Source organism: Ailuropoda melanoleuca, chromosome 4 (assembly GCF_002007445.2).
Source record: "Ailuropoda melanoleuca isolate Jingjing chromosome 4, ASM200744v2, whole genome shotgun sequence".
Classification (NCBI taxonomy): domain Eukaryota; kingdom Metazoa; phylum Chordata; class Mammalia; order Carnivora; family Ursidae; genus Ailuropoda; species Ailuropoda melanoleuca.
Genome location: NC_048221.1, coordinates 129,185,529 through 129,212,008, shown reverse-complemented (window position 1 = coordinate 129,212,008; position 26,480 = coordinate 129,185,529). Strand labels below are relative to the sequence as shown.

The following is a 26,480-nucleotide window of genomic DNA, read 5'->3' as shown; positions in this document are numbered from 1 at the left end:
AGTTACGTAATCATCTACAATAATCAAAATTTGTTCATCTTTTCCACTGTGACAGATCTTCAATTATTCTAGAACTCAGAATTGCCTCCAGAAATTTCCTTCAGAAAATAATACTATTTTCTCACAAATTTTTACACATATACACACACATATCCATATATATATATGTCATTACTGTTTTTAATTCTGGAATTTACTTTATTATACAATAATGTATGTGGGTGGAGAATCAAATGTGATCTCATTCCAAATTTACTAATGACCAATGTGTTTTAAGAAAAAACTATTTCCTTTACTCTAAGTTTCATTGTAATACATATACTAGTTATATATATATATAAAATAGTATCTATTTGGGGTTATGAATTTCATTTCTAAAGTCTGCTTAATCTCCTACAAGAACCACACTAGTGGTGCTTCACATATTAAAAACCTAGCAGATCAGCATTTATCCTCATTCTCTTAATACACTTGTCTATTTCAAGTAATTTTAAAAATTATTCTGATCAGTTATAAGAAAATTACCAAGAACACATGACTGGAATTACATTAATCCTTTTTTAACTTAAAATAGAATTTTACTAGACTTCTTCATCCAAGAATACAGTATATTCCCATTTAATTTATACATGTTCTTTCCTCTTTATCTCAAAAACTGTGAATCTTGTTAACAGAATTCTTAGGTTACTTTTCCTATTGAATGAAATTTTTAAAAACTTTATATATATAATTTTTAACTGGCATACAGGAATGCAACTCGTTTTAAAATTTTAATTCTTGTGCTCGCTTTGGAAGCATAAATACTAAAATGGGAATGGTACAAAGATTAGCACGGCCCCTGCACACAGATTACACACAAATCCATGAAGCGTTCCACATTTTTATGTTAACTGGAATTAAAATATAACTTAAAATAAAGAGCACTCTACTCAACGAAAAATTTTTTTATTCTTATGATAGAAGTGTAAGTACAATCCAAATACACTTTGGAAAAAGGAAAAGATATTCCTGATACTACAGAAAATCAAATAAGCTAGTGTAGCAAAAATATCCATCATTTAGCATTCTGCTTACCACACAGGAGGCACTCAAATATTTTCATTTAAAGATGAAAAGATGTTGAAGAAAATGAAGAGTACAGATCAAAAGATCTACTTTATGACAATTAATAATGTACTGTCTGAGACAGATTTTTAGAAGTATTTTATTCTAATTGCGGAAACACTTAATGTTTCACTCTAAGATTAGCGTTAAGTAATAATAAAGTAATAATTCAAAAACCGAATAAAATACAAAAATTTTGTCTTAACTTACAATTACCTGCTGGTCAGATGAAATAGACTCTAATGCTTTCTGAATAACACGGCAGCCATACATCTGCAAGGCTAAAGGCAGAACATGACCACGAATACGAGTAGCGAGGGCTAATTTTTGATCCAAACTCCCAAACTGATGGAAAAGAAATTAATATTAATAAAAAGAACCATAATATTATTTTGTTAAACCTGAATAACCCACTGTTTGCGGCCTATTCATTCTATTTTGAAAATACCACATTTGGTAATCATGTAGGAAGGAGGATTTAGGTGAAAACTAATTAAAATAGATCCAGAGCTGCCAAAAATAACTGTATTACTTTTTTGGGGGGGAGGGGTTAAGTCTCACTATCTAAAATTTCCTTGTTACTAATACATTAACCACTTGTTATTCTTTTAAAGTAAACATCTTTAGCCTTCATTTTAAAAAAACAAAATCTCCTCATCTTTAACTTCTGAGCCATACATTCAGACCAGATAATTCTCAGGTATATTCTGATGTTAACTGTGCAGGAAACTTAAGTCAAGATACTTAGTTACAACACATTAGTTATAAACTGAAAATTAGCTAAGTCACAAAATACAAGACATCTAAAAAACCAAAAAGAGTGTACTATTATTAGTTTCTTCACCCAATGCTTTTTATTTTCAAATATTAATTAGATTAATATTAAACTTCTCATTTAAAGTAGGCCCATATATCTTAAAACTATTTTTGTGATAAAATACATAGCATAAAATGTCATTTTCACTATTTTTAAGTGCATAATTCAGTGGCATTAATTATACCGACAATGTTGTACAATCATCACTACAGACCATTTCCAAATCTTCCCTGTTGCCTCAAACAAACGCTGCATGCCTTAAGCAGTAACTCTCCACTTCCCCGAACACTTGGTGAGCCCCAATCTACTTTATGTCCCTATCAATTTGCCTATTCTAGGTATTTCGTAAATGAAACTCTATGATGTTCATCCTTTTACATTTGGCTTATTTTACTTTGCTTCATGTTGTAGCATGTAACAGAAATCATTCCTTCTACGGCGGAATAATATTCTATTGTATGCATTTATCACATTTTGTTTATCCATTCATCAGCTGGACATTTAGGCTGTTTCTAACTTTTGGCTACTGTGAATAATGCTGAAACAAACACTAGTGTTTGAGTCCCTGTTCTCAATTCTTTTGGGTGTATTTATAGGAGTGGAACTGCTGGTTTGTATGATAATTTTATGTGTATTTTTTAAGGAACTGCCAAACCGTTTTTCACAACAGCTACACCATTTTACACTCCTACGAACAATGTATGAGTGGTTCCAATTTCTCCACAAACATTGGTTACCTTCCACTTTTTTTATTAAGCAATGCTAGTAGATGTAAAGCAGAATCTCACTGCAGTTTGGATCTGCATTTCCCTAATGACTAAGGATGTTGAGCTTCTTTTCATGTGCTGCTTACTGGCTATTTGTGTATCTTCTACAGAGAAATTTCTATTCAAGTTCTCTGTTCATTTTTCTTTTCAAGATTTTTTAAGTAATCTCTACACCCAACAGGGGGCTAGAACCTACAACCCTAATGTCAAGAGTTGCATGCTCCACTGAGCGAGCCAATCAGGCACCCCTCCTGTCCGTTTTTTTAACTGGGTTGTCTTTTTGTTGTTGCGTTTTAGGAATTCTTCATATATTCTGGATATTAAATCTTCATTAGATATGTAATTTGCAAATATTTTCTCCCAAGCTCATTCATATATATATATATATATATATATATATTTTTTTTTTTAAAGATTTATCTATTTCAGAGACAGAGAGCACCAGCAGGGGGAGGAGCAGAGGGAGAAGCAGACTTCCCACTGAACACAGAGCCGGACATAGGGCTCGATCCCAGAACCCTGAGACCATGACCCGAGCTAAAGGCAGACACTCAACTGATTTAGCCCCCCAGGTGCCCCCCCAGGCTCACATATTTTTATATGAAAATGACTCTTACCCAACCTTCTGGACTTTTCTAAGCATTAAAAACATACAGTTGGATAGATATACAAACGTGAATGTGTGCTTACCTCAAAAAATTTCTGTATAACATAGTTTCCAAAAACATCTGTCATTAATTGATAGGCTGCTTGCAGAATTTCATTAAATACCATCTGTCGCTCAGCTGGAGTAGCTCTCTCTAGTTTTTGTTGAATGAATCTATGAAAAAAAAATTTACCTGCCATGACAGCACATTGGAAACAAGCTTCTGTAAAAATCTCTTGAGTATTAAACATTCCCACATATATACACCTAAAATTACTTCCAGAAATAGTACTAATGCATTTAGTACTGTGAACAGCCAATTTAAGGCAAAAAAGACAAAGTGTTATGGAGTATTTCTTTGTAACACATTAATTATTTTTTTCTTTTGTAACACCTTAATTTGAAATAACTACTAGTTAGGCAAAAAGTCTGGACATGAAGAGGTTTAACACTTAAGTTAGTTCTGGCTGCACTATAATCAATGAAGAAAAATTAGATTTTATTGGTTATTCACATATTTTTTCATAATATTACTAAATAATATCTAAGTTTAGAGAATAAAAGAAGCTCTTAAAAATAAATTCTTAGCCACTGTGAGCGATACAAGTCTGATTTGCTACTCTTAAGGAATTTTCGACCACAGGGAGATAAAAACTATAGAAGTAACAGACAATTCAAATTTAGCAAATATGTTACAAGTGAAATGTTTCAACTTAAGCCACATCACATCAAATACAGATCTATAAGAGAACACAAAAGCATTTAGCTTTCTTTTTAATTTTTTTTTAAGACAAAGTCTACATCAGGGACACTGAAGTCCACAAATGTAATCAGAGCATTATTTTAAGAAAAATTAAAGTGAGTCAATGTAATAAAAATAATCCAATAAAAAGGCACTGCTATATATTCATTATAAAAATATTCTCATTACAGAAAACTGAGAAACCATAAATAATTTAAAAACCTGTATTTTTATCATTTGTCCTAATATCGGGTATTTTTTAAAAACTTTCAACTTTCATGCAGATTAAATGACCCCAGTCAAGAAAAATTTATGCTCTTATGAAGCAGTAATTTTCAAAGCAAAAATACAGAGTATCATAAATGATAATCACCTACCTAGAACCATGCTGGTCTTGAGAAAACTCAACTATGTGTCCAATCAGGTCTCTAAGTTGAAGGTTTGGGAAACGGTTGTTCCTGAAATCTTCCAATAATCTACTTCGGCCAGAAGGCATAATATCAGACCTATTATACCGAAGCCGAGAAGGAGGAAAGAGCTGGCTGCTGGAGCTAAACAGACTGGAAGTGCTTGAAGCACTTCGGTATTTTGCTTCTGCTCCAGGTGCTGCAGAGATATATCGACCACTACCATTTGTCAGGCCTCCTACAACAAAGCAGCCGTGGTCAGCAAATGTTTTTGACAAGGCCATTCCTCAAATAAGAGTTACTTAAACTAAAAATTCAATCAAGAAATACTCATTCCACTAACCACTGATTCCTATATGTTGTAACAGAAAATTAAAATTGGAAGAGAAATCTCACACATTTACTTAATGTGTGTGTGGCTTTAGGATATGGGGGAAAAAAGACTAGAAAACATGAGAAAAATAAACCTGTATTTGTTCTTGGCAGTTTAATTTAAATCCTAATTTTAACATCTAATGTCATATACAAAACTTTTATTTGTTCTTGGAAACTTAGTTTAAAACACAATTATACTGTAATGTCATACATACTAGTCTCAATATCAGAACACTGAAACCACCAACACAATTTCCAGTTTATTAACAACATTAGAAATAGCTAGCAAACTCAGATTTTAAGCCACTGAACTAGAGCTGGGCTAAAATTTACTTGCAGTGTTAGTAGAACACTGAGGGCTAAATCAGTCCTTTTTTGGACTTTATAAAAAAATGCATTAAGTTGTATATGCCTCTATGTAAAGAAAAACATTTTTTTTTTCCTTTTAAAGTAAACTCTATGCACAAGGTGTGGCTCGAACTCACGACCCTGAGATCAAGAACTGCATGCTCTACTGACTAAGCCAGCCAGGAGCCCTGAAAAACCATTTCTTAAAGAAGTTAACACACGGATTACTTTCTTAAGTTAAAAAAAACAAACAAATAAACAAAAAAACCACAGTATTAAATAATAAATCCAAATTATATCTTATTTTAAAATATTTTAAAAATTTTAAAGGAATACTCTCCATAAAATACGATTATTTTACCAACAAGAAATAAACATTTATTTTTCCTAGAACTTTAACCTTTATCATTTGAGACAAATAAAAGACCTCTTTAGCTTATATTCCATTCCAAACAAGGAAATTAAAGGGCAGTCAATAGAAACAAACAAAAAATACAAGCCGGAAATTGTTATTACAAATAACTACTTAAAAGTACTTGACAGTGTCCTTTTAAAAAAGAAATATGTATAGAAAACCATAAAGCGCAGATTTAGTAGCTCAGATAAAATCTACCATCAGCTTTATGCTATTGTAAACCATCTCGATGCAGAGTAGTGTGCTCTACGCTCTATATACAATCCAGACCACAAGGCAAAGATGACGCCAAGGACACACTGTCAGTGCAAAGTTGTGAAGTTATACAGAGGCACTTAAAGGCAAAAAGTTATAGGGGCAAGGAGCAGTAAGCGAGTAATAATCCTGGAGAGTGAATTGCGTTAGAACATTCCTCTTTTACTTTCAGTCCCCATTTTTCTAGCTTTTTGTTGTTGTTGAACTTCCCACCATCCAGATTATACATACTATAACTTATATGACTTTCCAGTCCCCTTTCCAATGTTAAGTGCCACAAAACTACATTCACCTACCTACATGCTAGATACCGGGCACCTAAAGCAATGTCTGACAGCGCATACACAATAATATTCATGAATATTTTATGTACCATTAACTGCCTAAGGTCTGGTTCTGTACTGTCTTTCTTAAAAGTGTGTAATTTAACAAACTATTTTATACACCAAAACCATTAACATCGAATTCTCATTTAAGATCTATGTAACTAAAAAGTGAAAGAGTTCAGTTTTAATACTGTCTTAATTTCCTCAATACTCTTTTTTTAGGGGCGAGAGAGAGAGAGAGAGAGAGAGAGAGAAAGGGACAAAGGGGGAGAGGGAAGGGGGGAGAGAGAGAGAGAAAGAGAACCTTAAGCAGGCTCCATGTCCAGTGCAGAGCCCAACACAGGGTTTGATCCCACCACCCTGAGATCGTGACACCATCCCACTGATTTCCTCAATACTCTTAACCCTCTAGCTGCTACTATTATTTCTATTTATACAGTTCCATGAACTGTTCACTAGCCCATTCGAATCTCTAACAATTCTTCTTTTTGTAGGGTAGGGGTGCTCTATTTATCATTCCAATCTGTTTTTACAAAAAAAAAATTATAATGTCCCATTCAAAGGCTACTTTGATGATATCACTTTACATTAAAGCATCCTGCTAGAGCACATTCTCTAAATCTTCAGCCTAATTTTCAAGTCATTATTCTGAACCTATTTCCCCACACAAATTTCCTGGTAGAACCCTAATTTACTTCTCCTCCTATTATTATCTCTGCAACATTGCTTATCATTACCTCAAACATAAGGCCCAATCCTACACCTCTTTGCCCTTAATGAACTAAAGATTTTCAACACCAAATTCAAAATACATACTTACCCCCAGGATTGACCATGCCAATTTTATTTGGTACTAATATTCAACTGAAATTCCTCCCATGTGTAAATATTCTTTGATTATGTTCTATCAGCTCCCTAACACCAAACTCTGGATACACTCTTTGACAACTTAAAAAGGTCTAATAATGTTAAATTGCCTTGAGTTTAAAAAACCTCAGAATTTCAGTTCTGGAAGTCTGAATTAGCATTTGCATATATAAAATTGAAAAAAAATTCACTCAGGGTAGGATACCTTTCCTTCTTTACAAATTAAATAAGCATTCAAAACCCAATTCATAATATACACTAAACACATTCAATCTAGTTTTCTAAACAATGAAAGCATAGCATCCAAAACCTATTTTGGGATTGAGGTACATCTTACAAAACTGGCTTATATTCTTCAAAAATGTTTAAGTCATAAAAAACTGACAAACAGTGCAAGGTTGAAAAATAACAAAGAGCCACGACAAATGAGTGTCATATGTGAGCCCCTCTAATCAATCACCTTCCCAATCATCACTCTCTCCCCTCCCCTCTGGCAAAGTTTAAGTTGGCTGATTTGATTGTGGTACTGTATCGTTAATTTCCTGACTTTGATAACTGTGGTTACATAAAAGAATGTCCTTATTTTCAGAAAACATACACTGATATATTTAGGGGTAAAGGACAATGTATCTGCAACCTTAGAGTATCAAGAAAAAAAAGCTGGATGAGAGGGGAAAGGATTACGCAGAGAGAAGGAGAGAAGACGACAGGAAAAGAATGATAAAGTTAATGTGGTAAAATAACATTTGCAAAATCTGGGTAAAGGGTAAGCTGGAATGCTTTTGTATTAGTGTTACAACTTTCCCGTTAAGTCTGAAAGTATTCCAAAATTAATTAAAAACAAACACACAAACAGGCTATCTATATTTGTACCATTACTAGTGGTAGTCTATAAGCAGATATGTTTCTGCACCAAATACGTTCAAGGGATAACAGTGCTTCAATTCATCGCTGACATCCCCCCTTATCATTTACCACTTCTTTTTTTTTTTTTTTTTTTTTTTTAAAATTTTTTTTTTTNGATGTGGGGCTCGATCCCGGAACTCCGGGATCACGCCCTGAGCTGAAGGCAGACGCTTAACGACTGAGCCACCCAGGCGCCCCTATCATTTACCACTTCTTAATCACTACTTGGATAAGAATGTTATTGGACATGGAGATTTGTACTATAATTTCACAGATGAAGTCACTAAGGGTCCAAATGTGATACGCAGCTAGTCAGCCAGGACTCTTGGCTAGAGCTTATGACACAACAGTGTGCTACCCCTTACATGCTATTTACATAAGGATTTTTCAAGTTCATTTGTAACAACTGAGTGAAGGGAAACACCATACAAATATCCTAGTAGAAATAATGATTTTATAAGTTTTCATTAATTTCCTTAAGAAGTCTGTTGTTTTGAATCCTTCCTATTATGAATCAAAACTAAAAGATTATATAATACTAAGGAAAAACACAGAAGAAAAACAATGTAACAACTGAAACCACCACATAATAAATAAACCCGACTAGTCCTTTCATGATTTTCTACCTCTCGAGGATTTGGAATGGCAGTTCCTCAACCTAGCAGACCTATGTGTTCCTTTAAAAATACAGATTTCTGAGCCTTACTCAAGACCTACTGATTACTCTCAGTGGGTAATTTTTACTTAAAAGAAAAAAAAAATCTGAAGGTTATTCTGATAGAAGAGTTTGGAGGCTAATGAATTACAATTCAAGATAATTCAAGGTTTCATTTTATAGCAGGTTGTCAACCACTATTTCAAATAAAAATGGTAGGATTAGTGGATTTGGGGTCCTGAAAGGGGTATAGCTATATACAGGGTACTAGTGCCTGTTTGAAGACAAGGCTCTAGAAAGCTCAAGAAATGATAAACTGACAACCAAAGATGACCAGTTAGTTGGAGCAGGCAAAGAATCAATGATATAGAGTGGTAGAAAAAAGTCTAAAATGAGGACAGTCTATTTTATTTTAGGACATTAATTTTAGTTACTTCTACCCTATGAACAGGTCAGCTTAGTACTTTTAGTTCAATATTTTTTCTACCATCACTTTTTAGTAGTATATGAACATTTAGAGTAGATATAATAGCCACAAGTAATCTGACTTATTGATACATTTATATGAATATGTCGGATTTTGGTAGGAAAATGACCTTGGAGCAGTGCTTCTCAATACGCACATGAATCACCTTGGGATACTGGTTACACGTGCCTAACTTTAAAAATTTCTCAAAGGACATTAGTCAGACCTTTGTCCTGAGTTCTAGCATCTCACATTAAATAGGGTTTGTGTGTGCAACATAATCAGTTTCTTTACCTATTTTAGAAAATCCACTTAATAACATAATATCCAATAAACTGATACTATGTGCTAGACACAGAGGGTCCATGAAAGTCTTTTTAAAAAGGCAGGAACCATTTATTGAGCGTTCTTTCTTGGACACTGAAAATGTGAACTTTGCATAAAATACTATACAGTGTTGAAACTGTACCTCCCCCAGTTTGTTTTAAGCTACTCAGCTGGGGTAATTAGCCATAACAGTCCTGGGAAACTAACACAGATTTTGGTACTAGGAGTGAAGTGCTACTATAAAAAATGCCTAAAAATGAAGTGACTCTGGAGTTGGGAAGAATTTGGAGGTGCTTAACAAAAAGGCTAAACTGCCTTGAGAGGTTTGGCAGAAATGTGGATATTAAAGGCCAATCTGGTGAGGGCTCAGATAGATGTGAGGAGTACTTATCAAAAGCTGCTACCATCTTAGAGAATACCTATGTTTGCCATGAACAATGTTGGTAGAAATATGAATCTAAAGATGCTCCAAGTGAGGTCTCAAGAAAATGAAAAACATGTTACTAGAAACGGGGAAACTAGACTGAAATGTGTTACGTTGGGTGGAAAACAGAACTGGTATGGTAAATAGCTAAGCTTTCCAAGCAACATGTTGAAGGTGTGATCTGGTTTCTCCTAGTTGCTTATGGTAAAATAAGAGAACGAGATAATTTGAAGAAGGAACTGTTAAGCAAAAGAAAACTAGCACTTGATGATCTGGAAAAATCTTAGCTTATCCAGAAAGAATGCTGAGGGCACAGAGCCAACAGGTGTGGCTGGACAGTCCCTTGACATTAATGACAGACCAACAATGTTTTGAAGAATTTGTCAACAGAAACATTGCCAGTCTGGCCTGAAAGGATGAGAGATGGGACAAAATGAAGAATGACTCTGAAAGCAGAGCCACAGGTGCAGAGGCTAGAGGGGTGGGGCAGCAGATCCAGGGGACAGGGGTGCCTGGGTGGCACAGCGGTTAAGCGTCTGCCTTCGGCTCAGGGCGTGATCCCGGCGTTATAGGATCAAGCCCCACATCGGGCTCCTCTGCTGTGAGCCTGCTTCTTCCTCTCCCACTCCCCCTGCTTGTGTTCCCTCTCTCGCTGGCTGTCTCTATTTCTGTCAAATAAATAAATAAAATCTTTAAAAAAAAAAAAAAAAAGATCCAGAGGACAGAGCATCTAAGCCACAGATGATTACTCTCAGGCCTTGTAACAAATAGGATTTGCCCTGCTGGCTTTCAGACTTGCTTGGACTGGTTGGTAATCCTTTCATGCCTTCCAGTTTCTCCCCTCAGCAATGGGACTATCTATCCTATGCCTGTCCTACTACTCTATTTTAGAAGCAGGTAACTTGTTTTGTAGGTTTCACAGATCCACAGATGGAGAAGAATTTTGTCCCAGGATGGACCATATTCAGGGTCTCACCTGAAAGAGAAGATGAAATTTGGACTTTTCTGAGTTATTTAGATGAGATTTTAGACTTTGAGTTGATGGGAGGATAGGTTCTGACTCCTGCGGATGCTGGTTTGGGTGAATGTATTCTCCATGTGGGCCAAACATGAATCAGGGGAGCCAGAGGGCAGCCTGCCTATACTGGGTTGAACGAGTCTCCCAGAAAAATATTTCAATTCTTAACTCCTGGTACCTGTGAATTTGATTTTATCTGGAAATAGGGTCTTTACAGATGTAACCAAGCTAAAGTGAGGTCATACTGGATTAGGATGGGCCCCTACCCAATGAACTGGTGTCCTTTTAAGAGGAGGAAAATCAGGACAGACACACACAGGGAGAACGTCACATAATGAGGTAGGCGGAGATGAGAGTGATGCACCTAATAAGCCAAGGAATGCCAAGGTTTGCCAGCAACCACCAGGAGCCAGGAAGAGGCAAGGGAGGACTGCCCTCTTTGGTCTTCAAAAGGACATGGCTCTGCCTCACCTTGATTTGATTTCTACCCTTCAGAAGTGTGAGACAATAAATTTGTGTTTGTAGTAGTTTGTTAAGGCGGCCCCAGAAAACTAATACATATGCTATCTTCTTAACAACCCTATGGGACAAGAAATTATCTCCATTTTACTTGTGACACAACAGGCTTGGAGAAGCTAAATACCTTACTCAAGGATGCATAAGTAATAATCAGACAGGCATTTTTTTTTAATTATTATTACTCTCGATAATTCACTTAAAGCTTTTAGTTACATTCCGCTACAACTCATGAAGAACATTTAACACCATATGGTGTTCTTAAATCTGGGATATACTTCAAATTACGGGAAATAAATCACATAAAATTTTTCTAATCATTATTTACTATGTATTTCCCATATAAAGACACAAAAATTTTACTGGAAAAAGAACCGAGGCTTCAGTGAGTTTAAAAACCAATGTGATTTTTTCAAAAAAGATTTTATTTATTTATTTTTTTAGAGAGAGAGTGAGTGAGCAGGGGGGAGGGGCAGTGGGAGAGGGAGAAAATCTCCAGGAGACACTCTGCATTCTGACTCCAGGCTTGTTCCCACAACCCTGAGATCATGATCTGAGATGAAACCAAGAGTCCAATGCTCAACTGACTGAGCCACCCAGCTGCCCCAAAAACCAATGTAATTCTCGTTAAAAGCATAGTCTTCCACATCATTTTTAATAGACTTAAAAAGCATGAACACAGCTGGTATGCAACCTTAAAGTTGTCCATCTTACGACAATATATAAAGCAAACATTAGATGCAAACTACAAACCAAAATAACAATCTGTTGTTTACATTTCTACCGCTTGTAATTGTTTTCTAAAAGTAAGTAACCTCCCTCTAGCCTCTAGTTAGGTGCAAACTTTCTAAAAATAAAAAGAGGGAGACCATCATGACAAAAGATAATTTGATAACCTTCCCTTGGTTCATCAAAGAGCATTTAAACAGACTTGAGTTTTTAACATATGAACTACAGTCTTCAGACTAGTATTACATCATTTCTATCACTAACTCACTTGCTGATTTCCATTATTCCAACAAAAAGGCTAGTTTTTGTTTGGTTTCAAAAATTGACTGAACCTTAATCTTCAGTGAAAACTACCTCTCTGTTGAAAATGAGAACACTTTAAAAACTGCCTATGCCCCCAAATCCTAAGTAGTGGGGTGAACTTCACTGACTGCCTGATATAGACATGTGGGGAAAACTATCTCCCTGCACATCTCAAACCACCCTCTCAAATCTGACCTCAATTCCTCTCTTTGGTTAATACTTTTGGTGACAGTTAACAAACCATCAGATTACATACAACATCTGCATTTCTTTTAAAATATTCCTGTTGTAATTTCATGGCCAGCTGCCCCGAATGGGGTAAATGAAAATTTTTGATCCTAGACAAACATAGGCACACTACTTTTCTCTCGATGGGGTCGTTATACTCGTGGGGACAGCTGAACTGGGAAGGTACTGTGAAAGATACATTTAACCCAGAAAAACCTAGACCTAATAAACTCATTTCCAAAAACCAAACACAAAAGTAGCCTATGTCCAAGTATAGATTCATCAATAAAATAACAAAGAAACAAAAATCCTCAAATTCGATTACCCAAACTTTTGTTGAGATCTGAACACTCTTAAAGCTGTGGAGAAAGGCAGGCCTGGGCTTTCTTGATTCTAATCTAAAATAATCCCCGAAGTAACTCTAATTAAAGTCCAGTCTGTGGTAAATTTGGTACCCCAAAAAAACAAAAAACAAAACAAACAAAAAAACAAACAAAAAACACCCATGAAGGAAAGATGGTAATTATAATGGAGAAGACGGTGTTTTTACAAAATGGAATTAAAGTGCAATAAGGTAAGAGCATTACAATCATTACATTGTAAGTGCTGGTATACATGTCTACATTCAACACAACACTATAAACTCCATGACAGTGGGTAAGGATGGTGTCTTTATCCTTAACGAAGTATCTCTAGTCAAGCAGAGTCTGGAATGTAGGTATTCTTTATTGGCTGAATGAATTAAGTAAAATTTTTGATCAGAAACAAAAACTCTAAAATGGAGGTCAATAAAACTACCCACGAAAGATTAACATATAATACGGATTAATCTCAGTATAAATTAAGCTTATTCCTATTCTATGTAAAATATCACATGAAAAAGACCCTATGTCATCAGTTTTCATTTAAAAATTAGTTATAAAATATTTTAAGAGATTAAGGTAAAAATAATTTTATTTGGAATAAAAGTCAATTGTTAACAAGTAAAAAAACATAAAGCAGCCAATATACTAACATTCAAACTCATTTTTCCCACCAACTCACAATAGGCTAAATGATATTTTACCACAATTTTATTACAAATTCACAAAAATTCTAAACTTAGGGAATATTTATTTATTCAGACAGATAGTAGGAAAATAGCATTCTTTGAGAAGCAGTGTGACATACTGGAATAAGCCAGGCCTGGGCTCAAGATTTTTGTTCTTTACTAACTTTGTGACTGTAAGCAAGTTATTTAATTTCTTTGAGAATAAAGCATATGTGTGTGTGTATGTGTGTGTGTGTGTGTGCAGTGTGTAAGAGGAGTCAAAGTTCACTTTTCTCTATTTGGATATCTAATTGCTCCAGTCCAACTTACTAAAAAGACCATCCTTCCTAAATATGCCAGAGTGGCATGGTGGGCACAAATCAGGTAACAAATGAGCAGGTTTATTTCTGGATCTGCTACTCCATTCCACTGGTTTACTTATCCTTGTGCCAATATCACAAGTTTAGTTACTGTAAGTTTACAATAAATTTTGACATTAACTTGGTTCTTCAAGATTGTCTTGACCATTCTGAGCTCTGTCTTTCCATTTACATTATTTAAATCAGCTTGTCAACTTCTTTAAAAAGCCTGAAAAATTCTTGAGACTGCTAAATCTACACATCAACCTGAAGAGAGGTGTTGCCTCTGTAACACTGTGTTTTTCAACCCCCAAACACGGTATGTTCATCCATTTATTTGTCTTCCTTAACTTTTCTTTTTTTAAAGATTTTTACTTATTTGAGAGAGCGTGCGAGCGCACAAGCTGGGGGAGAAGGGCAGAGAGAGAAGGAGAAGCAGAGTCCTTGCTGAGCACACAGAGCCTGAGCACAGATTCTAGGGCCTTGAGATCAGGACCTGAGCCAAAGGCAGACCTTAACCAACTGAGCTACCCAGGCGCCCCAAATACTCCCAAAACTTTAAAATATGCAAGGGCAAGCAGAGTTCAGATAAACAGAAGGGAAGAAGGTACAAAGAAAAAAAGGCATTAGGGAGATGATGGAGGACAAGGTCAAAGGTTCATATGAACACCCAAGGATCCAGGAACTATAAGTTAAAAAGTGTGAACTAGAATAAGGTCATGTGTAAATAATGAATTATTTCCTTCCAAGGTATCTCTCTCCCTGTGGGTGATATCGGAAATTTCAGTGGGATAAAATCCTTTTTTTTTTTGGTTATAGAAGTTTAGCATCTGGGTACTGAATATCAACAGAATCCCTACAATCACTGTGAAAGCAAAAACTGTACCTCCTCATACTTTGTATTTTAAACAAGTGCTCCAAGTGATTCTGATGCTGAACCACTGACTCAGATCAAGTATTTGCTAGTTCTAAACCTGAGATTGTCTTTTTTTTTTTTAAGATTTTTATTTATTTATTTGACAGAGAGATACAGCGACAGAGGGAACACAAGCAGGGGGAGTGGGAGAGGGAGAAGCAGGCTCCCCGTTGAGCAGGCTCTGAGCAGGGAGCCTGATGCGGAGCTTGATCCCAGGACCCTGGGATCATGACCTGAGCCGAAGGCAAATGCTTAACGACTGAGCCACCCAGGCGCCCCTAAAACCTGAGATGGTCTTAACTGAATTAACTGGTGAAAACATTCTTAGTCATTAGAATCACAAAGTCACAGATACTGTTATTAAAAACACAGAAGCAAAAATCAATCACTGTAATTCCAAACTAGAACTAAGATCAGTAACTTTGTATACAGAAATGAAACAAAATAAATTCTTCCGTGAGTAATAATATAATTTTGGGATTTCCTCACAGAATATTTCATACCCATCAATAAATAAATGACTTAGACACACCAAAGGCTGTGAAGCTGTGCATTAATTTAACATCACCACGAAAACCTGTAGATAATATTCTTTTGAGAGCTGGATATGCTGTCCTATAGCCAGTTCCTGAGTGGCCTGACTTATGATTAACACATATTATTCCTACTGCATGGATTAGATAATATATTTGGACTTTCTCAAGAATAACTAAAATGAGAAAGAAAGGGATCTAGAAGTTTAGTAATCTTATATACAATTAAAAAAAATATGACCTACGCCATTGTGAGGTAGACGGTTTTGGAGGCTGATTAGAATACTATTATTTATACACTTTGTAAAACTTGTTCAGTTTATTATAGAACAGAAAAACAAAAATCAAGGATAGTATCAGGAATCAAATGGTATTCTAGCCTCAATTCCATCATTTACTGGTTTGGGCAAATCTCTTGGGTTATAAGACCTATACTTTTCTTATCTTTCATGGCCATACTGCTCAGCCAGTCTACATTAAGAATTAGGATGAAATGAAATAATGAATATGAAGGTGCTTTAGAAAACTATTCAAAGGCTATTCAGTTATAGGGAACCTATTACTTAAAGGATAATAGTACTTTTAATGAAACCTTCAAAATAATTTATACTGTTTTCTGCTTTAAGGGCCGCATATGACACTCAGAAAAACTGCACATTGTCTTACAACCAATTTGGTCATACTTGTTTTAATTTTTAAACATTTCAAAGAGAAGGAGCTGACAAAATCTGCCAAAGTTTAGCAATTTTAATAGATGTTAACTTCTACTTAATAGGAAAAATGATCCTAACAGTTAATTTTATTCTGCCTATTTTTAATATAAAATTTTCTGCAATTAGAAAAGAAAATAGGTGGGATGCCTGAGTGGCTCAGCTGGTTAGGTGTCTGCCTTCGACTCAGGTTATGATCTCGGGGTCCCAGGATCAAGCACCACGTCAGGTTCCCTGCTCAGTAAACAGTCTGTTTCTCCCTTTCTCCCCCCCCGCCCCGGCCACGCTCTCGCTCTCTAATAAAATTTTCAGAGAGAGAGAGAAAATAGGTTATAAAATTCTTCTAATCCATAACATACATTCCATATATTATACTCCATACTAAATATAAGACATTAATGAATTGTCAGAACTGATAGCCACCTTTTAATAAACTAATTTCACTGAGCTCAAAGCTTGAATTACACTTTTTAGTACCCCTTTCTTAAGAAAAACATAAACCAGTTCAAAAATGAAAAGGTACAAGGAATAAGCCATCAGTTTGTCAAGTCCTAAGTTAAATATAAATACAGAATGTTGCTTTATACCCAGGAAATTGCTTATCAATCTGATTACTATGAGCATAAAGGTTAGAGTAAGTCAGAAATCACTAATGTATTTTAAAAGCTAACTAGAAAAGGAAAAAGAAACAGAGAAGGAAAGAATTCGTTAGCTAGCTTCAAAAAGAACAACAAAATAATACTGGAAGTATTTAATGTTTTTACACAGAGATGAAGTACCTCAAAATAAGATACTGACTTCTATCAGAGAGAATGATTAAAGAAACAACTGAAGGTAGATTTTTCCCCATCTCTACAGATCAAGAAAACATGAAAAAATAATTCATTTAATGTAGAACACTTAACCTGAAGCACAGAGTATGACATTGCTCTTTGCATTTCAAGATAAAAACCATTAATTTTAAATTTCTTCTCTTTCCTTGTTCTTTCCCACTTGTTTCTGATTGCCAGTATCTTAAGTGCTACTTTTAAAAAGTTGTACTCAAATGGAAGCGAATTAATTGTAAGGGCTCCAAACAGCCAAAGATGGTACAGAGTGAGCGTGCACACATGAGTGAGAGAACACAAGTGGGGGGAGGGGCAGAGGGAGAGGGAAAAGCAGACTACCCACTGAACAGGGAGCCTGACACAGGGCCCAATCCCAGGACCCTGGGATCGTGACCTGAGCTGAAGGCAGACACTGAACTGACTGAGCCACCCATACACCTCAGATGGTAAAATATTAGGATCAAAGAATGGTATAAAACTGATGTCTCTCAGACTGCAATGGACTAAAACTTATCAACTACCCTAAAAGTCATCAATTTACAAGTTATCAATGATGGTTAAAAGAACACGGGTTAAATACAGAAATTGAAAGGGCATCAACTCATTCTCAAAAGTTATTTTCAAAGTTAGAAAATAAAGAAATCAAGCATTATCCTGACTCCTATATGAACTATTCCAGGGTAACCTCACAACTGATAGAAGTTCTTTTTTATAGAAAAAACTTTTAGCTAATAAGTGCTGATGGTATGACAGAATTAGAGTATCATCACTTTGCAACCTCTGAAAAAAAAGACAAAGATCCACGGCTGCTACCCCATTAGATGGATCAGGCTGACAAGCTCACAACGGAGACAATCAGAGACGTGTCTTCTGATATGGTCCAACAGAGAGAATACAGAACCCATTTTGCCAAAAACAGCAAACAACAAACAATAGTAAGACCATGCCTCTAGATTTAATTCTATTTTACAAGAAATACAAGGAATAGAGGAACACATTAAATACTACCATGGGGGAGCAATCACCAAAGCTAGGAATGTGGAAAATTCAACAGGACAAAGTTTCTTCAACAAATAAATGGAAAGAAAAAACAGAGGAAGGGGGAATGGCTCCAGATTAAAGGACATATCAAACAAATGCAATGTATGGGGCCTTATAAGGACCCATAAAAAGACGTTTAAAAATGTCAATTAGAGAAAACAGAACAATACGACATTATTAATTTTAAAAAATGATTTTGTGGGGGGCACCTGGGTGGCTCAGTCGTTAGGCATCTGCCTTTGGCTCAGGGCGTGATCCCAGAGTCCTGGGATTGAGCCCCACACATTGGGCTCCTCCTGCTTCTTCCTCTCCCACTCCCCCTGCTTGTGTTCCCTCTCTCACTGGCTGTCAAATAAATAAATAAAATCTTAAAAAAAAAAATGATATTGTGGTTTTGTTTTTAAGGAATTTTATCTCTTAGAAATTTTGTACTAGGAAATGGAGGAATAAAAATTTTTCATGTTTCTGACTTCAATATATTAAAAAAGTAACAAACTTACAAACCAGAAATATTTTAGTTCATAAAAAATGAACAGCCAAAACGTATCAAATGAAATATTTGTTCTTTAATGAAAAAGTGAATAGTGGTCATAAGCTGAAAATACTTACATTGATCAAAAGACAACTATTTTAAAAAATGAAACATCTTTTTTGGAAAGACAGAAGCACACAATGTTGCTATTAGGCCCTTTCTGTGAATCAGACAACTAGCAAAGGGAGAGCTGGTTTGGGGGGAAAAAAAAGTGTGTCATTCAATATTTTTATAATGTATAATGTAGGTATCGGGAGGACCTATCAATAACTATAATGGTTATCTGTCTGAAAATCTCAAAAGACAATAATCTGGACTTATTAATTCCAACCAATTATAATGAAACTGAGAACTCCTACCTCATGATATTAATAATCTTAATATGTGAGCTGAGTAAGATTATTTCTAAAAATGGATATGCAAATTAATTTCCATAGGTATTTTCTAAATCAGCTGCCTTGATAACCTGATGCATGAAGAAATCCACCTAAAGGATATACAATCTGAAGTATTTTCTTAGACCAGAGAGCCTTGTATTGTGATTCAATCAGATGAAAGCAAAGAATAGATTAATTCCATGAATACTATGTAAAGAGCAAATTTATAAAATCTATTAAATTATTTCAACCTGGTAGGATCTATATGGTCCTTGTTAACAACACTGCCAGTCATACTACAACTAAAACTAGAGGAAATTGGGAGATTACAAAAGAAAATCATCTACAGATAATTCCAATCAGAGGTTTATTAAAATATCAGATTTCCAACTGAAGCTAAACTAAGGAGTTTAACTTTGGGTACAAAAGTATCAGGCTATAATGTAGAAATGCTGGCCCAAGTGATGATTATTTCTCATAATTGACAAGAATTTCTTCCCTAAGCATCTACACAGCTGGGTTCTTTACAGTCTGAAGAAAAATATCCTGATTGCTGTTTAATTATAGATACATCTAAAAACTCATTTATATTCTAATTTCTAAGCAAGCTATGCAGAATAATTAATGCCATCTTTACAGGCTCTAAAGCACAACATAAGCAGTAACAGTTGACAGGAATCTGACCTGGAACTTACCTATATAAGGACAGGACATGACAAATATAATTTTTAACAAATAAAACACAAAACTATTATGAAAGTCCTATTCTTAGGCTTGCTATGTTCCAAATTTTGGGGTCCATTTCAAAGTTTCAAACGCATGTCTTACACGGGGGTGGTGGGAGTGAGTGGGTCTGAGTAGAAATAATAGAGATCAGGAACTGAGCAGCTCCTATGACCAAGAAAAGATGATAAATGAACGAAGGTTTCAGGCTAAAAACTGGTAAGTTTACACAAATAGTGCTGTACAGGAAATCTTAGGACCCCACCCAAATAAAGTAATAGTTGTATATATTTAATATCTACAAAGAGCAAGGACCCAGAATTTGGGGCACAGGACAGGCCTTTAAAAATCTAGGCCACTTCAACTGACATTATCTGAACAATGATCACTGCAAAAGATCCCTTTGTTACATGGACACTTATGTATTAATGAACTTTAGAAAAAAACTGCTATACCCTTATGACTGGGGTGATCAAATATAATCACTAAACTTACATTTGCTAACAACAGCAACATTACTTTTTAAATCACAAGCTGATTTAAATCTTTCCAAGCACATAAAAATCAAAAAAAAGAATCTGTTTTGAGTTAACTAAAATTACAAAAAATTCAAAATCTAGTTTTAATGAAATACTTTCCTTGAAGAGACAGGCATTCATACACGGCCTCTGATATCCAAAATCTCTTAAAAATATTCTGTTAACTACATGAATAAATACTTCCTGGAGAGGGAAAAGGGTAATCACCATCTCAATAATCTTGGGGTGGGGGGCAATTTTAACATACAGATAAGAGTTCTAAATGCTCCAAATTCAAAGGTATAATAAGCCTAAAACATTTTTTTTCCCTTAAACTAATGACATATTCAAAAGTAAGAGTATATGGACCAAACCCGTAAGACTCTTAACTCACAAACATGCTAAGTTCATATACCCTGATACAACCTTTGGTAAAATGGCCAGGCATTCAAAGGCCAAAGCAAAAACCATTGTACTACACTAAATTATCTGAAGTTCAGTAACTATGTGACTCATGTTTTCCTTTAGGTGTGCAAAAACTTGCGACAGTGAAATTTTTTTTACTATCATGTTTCAACAGTTGACTTTTCAGATGATCTAAAACACACACAAATCAAAAGCACAGACAAGAAAAAACACACCACTGTATTTCATAAAAGAAACATAAGATACAATAGGGGTCTTTACCTTACTGTACATTAGACCCTCACTTTGAATTTTCACGAAAGTAGAACTTTTTCAAAAGGCTATAATCTAAAAGCAAAAGCAATTTGGCATGTTTTATCCAACATTAAATATTTTACATATATTATAAACACACACACAAACACACTTACATGTATACATACAAATAAAAAGGGTTTTGGTTTTTTTTTTTTACCTAAATGCAAACTGGATGAGGATCCATGTGATGAAAGTGATGGCGGTGGCGTAAGTGAATGTCCTGGAGTTTGGCTTGGCAGAGGCATGCCTATTGGACTTGGAGAGGAGGAAAATCCCAGACTATTGTAAAATGGTTGCCCTATGGGTGCTAGGCTGCTACTAGATCTTTTGTACAAGTCAGAGCTAGTAGATAGAGACTCTCTCCTTGTGGCACTACTACTTGCAGAACTGCCAACTGAAGAAGAAATAAAAAAAACCCTAATTACATACATGTGTTAACTGAATAAAACCTATCCCCAACTCTTGCTGGGAAATAACAGAAGTGATCACAATAATTATTTTTAGAAACATTATGGAGAAGATAATTACTGTGATAACTATATAAACTAACTTATTAATCATAAAAGGGTATAAATGCACCCCAATAAAGTAACCAAATACTTAACAGAGCACTCATATGTTTATTATTTCACACATATTTACCATTGACACATATGATTACTGTGCTTTAATACCCTGGTATGATTTATAAACCCTGAAATTGTAAGGTATCTGCTTTAGGAGACGCTAGAGATTAAATTCCAGTAAGGTTAAATTTTGGTAGTGTTCTAATCTCTGGAATCAGGTTCTTAGACTTCAACTCAATGCCAAGAAAGGATTACACTGATAAACAGATTATTAATACATTTCCCTCACCATTCACCTTTAATTTGACTTCTAGCTTGTGTTCAAACCATAGTCCTTTAAGTCCATATTGGCCCGAATATCAGTCAGTTGTGAAATATAAATGACAACTTCTCAGTACTTTTCACATTATACATTCTCCCTATCCTTCAACAACTAAGTTACAAAACAGGTATGGAAAACTAAACTTCCTTTTAGAAAATTAACAGCTCTCATTACTGTTATCACACCAAAGAGATGCTTTCACTTACCCTTGGGATCTTCCATTCCTAAGATTCTACTACTAGTTTTAGAGCCCCTTACTCAAGTGAAGACTGGTAAGCCCTTTTTTCTCCCTTAGATAATACACAATTCTCTCATAATACATCGCTTACTGAACTACAAACTAAATTCTTTTTACTTATCCTAAATTCAACCTTCTAGTCCTTTTTTCCTTTTGTACTCCGCAAAATCATAAAACAATGGTAGAATCTCATTACCATGTAATGATGCATGCTCAAAAAAATAAGCCAAGATCTGTTAATCGACACATCTGGATAATCAAATTCTTTAGCAAGTGTTTAAAAGGGCTGTCCCAAACTCCCAATTCTTAAGTCTCAGAGGCCACATTTTCAAGTGCTTCTTTCCTATTTCTGAACACTGGCCTTTTTTTTTGTTTTTTAACTGAATGCCTTTTACACCTAAGGGAATTTCATATTACATTTCTTGTAAGTTTTTAAAGAACAAGTTCCATATTCGGACCAATATGGTAACATTTTTCAAGAGAATTTTAAAGTTTCTATTAGCTCTCGGTTTTCTAATCACAAGTCAATTATAAGTAGGTCATTAGGGTATAACAAAAAAATTAAGAGAAAAATTAAGCAGAGCACATGATGGGTAGACCTAGTTAAGCTTATAATACAGATAGAAAACAATTACATTGGTTTTGCCAAATTCAAGATTCTTATAAAAGAAAAATACCAGGCTCATAGAATAGTATGAGGCAAAATATTAAAACACAAGTCAACCTTTTACACCAGCCAGTGTGGTTTCTGAAAGACTGATCATATTTTATGAAAAACTGCACATTTTAAGATAACAGGGAAATATCAATATAACTATATGCATTTTAATAGTAAAACCAAATATAAACACTAATGTAATAAATACTTCTTGAGTTGCTTTTGGCAAAATTGTGAACATATGCTACATTAACTATGCTAATTTAAAAGGACACTGTCAAAGTGATTGTTCTAGAACATGGCTATATTTAAAATTCCTATTTATTTTAGAAAACAATTTAACTGACAAGGAAAAAGACAACAGCTCTCTACTGAGAGCAGCAGCACTGTCATTCCCCTGGCAAATAACCAAAAACCCCCATAGTTTTGACACATGCAATATTATTTTCCTTTAAAAAGGAAAAGCAAAGCCAAACATTTAAAAGTAATCCAGAAATAGCTTTATTTTAAACCCAAACAATCTGGCTCCTTACTATACACTTAAATTATCTGCAACAGCGTGACTATGAAATATGAAACGGAGTATACCTAAAATATCTAAAAGGCTAGACCAACAATGGAGTCACTAATCATTTGTCAACTGTGCATAAAATGTTAAATTACAAATTTCCAACACTTTCTAAATAATGGGTTATAGAAAGGATGATTTAATTATTATATGATAATGGCTAAGCTTCCTAGCCGACTGTTACAAACTGGGGTATTTAACACTGATAAGTGTTAATAATTTCATCATATAGGTAAGAGAATGACTGTGTGTCTGATTCTATGTGTGTATATGTGCACATAACCACACTATCATTTTAGATTTCATAGAAGTATGGGATTGCCATCATGGGAAATGGCAGTGGGTAGACCTGTTTTAAGAGTACACACATGCAGCACTTGAATGAACTCTGACAAAATGTCCAAGAGGAAGGGTAAGATGACAGACTATGTACTGGCATCCAGGAGTGACAACTTAATGCCCTCTGAAGCAAGGTGAACAGAGGCACCCAGACTGGTAGTCAGAACTGCATAAGCAATGACTATAAATAAGGGAGGCCTGAAGATCAGTTCTGAGAAAGAGGCATCTTCAGGAAGTATTTGTTAGGAACAAAATCTTCATGCCAACCAGTTCCTGAATGCTGGACGGAATGACCTTAACAACTAAGAGACAAATGGGAATTTGAAAGAACCGGATAAGGGGGCCTACAAATCTACTCCAGACCATCAGTGACATATTTTATTAGAAAAGGGAATAGGAGATTTATCAACACTCTTCTCTGTTTTTCCTGAATTATTTACAGTCTATAATCTCTAGTATAGAAACTAGTTATTTCTGCAAAGTTTATCTTTTAAGTTATACGTTCTTTCAGTTTTCTTCAGCATGTTGGATTATTTGGGGGAAAATGCTTGTCAACTGTATTAGAAACAAAAAATGAGTCCTATGGAGTGCTTGGGTAGAAATAAAAATACTGAGCTCCAAAAGGAAAGAAAAATTCCAGTAGGAAAATTTAAAGATTGAAGAGTCTCCATGTTCATTTGTTTTCTGTCAGAAGTTCTTGTGCCCGTTCTTTAGGTAACTTTGTGTTCGGCAACTGTGGATTATTTCCCTACTGTACTTCATTATAACAAAAAAGCATTCTGCTCTAAAAGTTTATAGCTGTGTTAGACCATTCCATTCCTCTTATGAATATGAATGTTGAAATTTCAGAAGATCCTTTCTTACAAAACAGGCAAACATACTTAGTAACGACTGGCCCATGTTAGTTTTGCCATTTTCCACACCAGAAAAGCATATAGTTTAAGGTGGTGGGAAAACAGATGGGAATCAGGTATTAAAGATTCTAGAACTTTACAGAAATAGAAAATCTCCTGAGGTCTGAATAATTTGCCCTGCCACTCATGAAGAAAAGGCTGCCAATTAACTGTACCAACAGAACTAGGGTAAGTTGTTTTTCCCCTAACGTTTCCGGAATACTGTGGAAACCTCAGAGAATGATAACACAAGGTATGTCAATAGGGAGTCAATGTGGGCCTCTTTTGACTTTACCTAGTCGTTCCTCGGTTACAAAATCAGTTTGTTGTAGGTAAATTATTTTGTGAAGCTACTTCAAATTTAAATCTTTTAAGTATTATATCTAAAACTAGGAAATGGGAAGAAACATCCTTTTAGATGAATTTTTAGTGATAAAGGCTAAATTATTTAGTGTAAAAGATAAGCACATTGGTAGTTTCCTAGGGGCTTCTGTTTAGAACATTTCATTGTGTTTTATTTTTATATATCATACCAATAAGAAAACCATTAACAAACCACTAGCATTTAATAAGAATAAACCATGTGATAAGCACACAAAGATAATTATTTTATAATACCGGAAATTTAAGATGGCAAAATATTTCCTCAATCATTATTATATAGAGAATAAGGAAGAGCTAGTAATTAATATAAAATATGTTGCTCCAAAGAAACCTTCCTAAAACAAAAATTACAGTAACACAATTCTTAAAGCCAGGGGAAAATGTACTGTATTTGAGTAAAAGATGGGCTGCCTGAAATGAGCTAAACATTCATAAATACTTAAAAGATTTGAGGAGGTAATTTTTTTCCCTACAAAATTACATAAACAAGTATTTTATTCCTGTCCTTTCTACACTACAACTATTTATTACTATTTACCTTATTATTAAAAACATACATATACCTCATGTCCACCTAGCAGAGTATACTCATCTTGAAAGGCAACTTACCTGATGAACCAAATCCACTGAGGGCTGAGCCTATAGCAGCACCCAAAGAGCTACTGCTTCCAAAGCCAAGAGATGTACTTCCAGGCTGGCCAGGTCCGTGAGAAAATAAAGAACTGCTCTGGGAGCTACTAGTCAAAGAAGTGCTCCCATAAAATGAATTGGACTGCAGATTCGTGCTTGGCGGCGGCGGCTGCTGCTGCTGCTGCTGCGGTGGCTGAGTGCCAATTGGCCGAAAGAGACCGTTTGTGCTGCCTGTAAGACTATTTGCAGTCCCTCCAGCTGCTGCTGCCGCTGCTGGAAAATAAATTTCAGATACTTCTTGAAACTACTGAAAAGACTATTCTCTATTTTTAAATTATCTCAAAGAACACCAGAAAAATATTATCCCTGAAAACATCAGTTACACTTACCAGCTTGTGCCGCTGCTGAACTAATTAAAACAGGTGTTGGAGCCATTAAACGAACTGGAGCTCCAAGGCCAGTTCTTGCTCCAGGGCCAACCACTAAGGCACCAGTCTGATCATAATAGGCAGTTGGAGCTAGTACTTGATAGCCTAGATAATATTAAAATAAATGTTTACTAATGAAAACATTTATTATAGAAACATGCATGTTTATCTTCCCCTGCATTTGTTTTTATCAACCAGAAAACATAATTATATACTGTTAATATAAAATCCTTAAACATTATATGAAAAGCGAAGACATTTGAGAAGATCTTACTTACTAAATACGTGGAAATGTAATACAGTACAGGTAAAATTGTTTTCTCTGAATTTTAAGAGCTCCCTTCCACTTACAGACTGCCGAATGATGAAGTACCTTCTTTGATACAGACACTATAGGCTATCAAGCACTGATATTTGAAAAATATTACCTATTAGTTCTGAGAGGAGGCATTTCAGGTAGAAGACTCTAAGAATTGTTTACTGTGCAATTTTAATCAAGTTCTAAACCAAGTGCTTCACTACCA

At 35.1% G+C, this 26,480-nt stretch overlaps 1 protein-coding gene and 1 non-coding gene across 9 annotated transcripts in view; one reads left to right on the top strand and one right to left on the bottom strand.

The window, feature by feature from the left end:
- PUM2 (pumilio RNA binding family member 2) overlaps positions 1-26,480 on the bottom strand; it is a 95,890-nt gene that overhangs the window by 10,015 nt on the left and 59,395 nt on the right. For 4 of the 8 annotated variants that reach the window (XM_034659860.1, XM_034659861.1, XM_034659866.1 and 1 more), the window contains 6 exons: positions 25,918-26,061; positions 25,508-25,801; positions 21,088-21,324; positions 4,454-4,721; positions 3,379-3,508; positions 1,315-1,449 (listed from right to left, as the gene is read on the bottom strand). In XM_034659860.1, the coding sequence (XP_034515751.1) occupies positions 1,315-1,449; positions 3,379-3,508; positions 4,454-4,721; positions 21,088-21,324; positions 25,508-25,801; positions 25,918-26,061 (1,208 nt within the window). The remainder of the gene's footprint in view (positions 1-1,314; positions 1,450-3,378; positions 3,509-4,453; positions 4,722-21,087; positions 21,325-25,507; positions 25,802-25,917; positions 26,062-26,480) is intronic. The other 4 variants (XM_034659862.1, XM_034659864.1, XM_034659865.1 and 1 more) reach the window with 4 other exon arrangements.
- On the top strand, positions 780-883 carry LOC117802092. Its single transcript, XR_004625151.1, has one exon. It is a non-coding gene; the product is annotated as a U6 spliceosomal RNA (small nuclear RNA).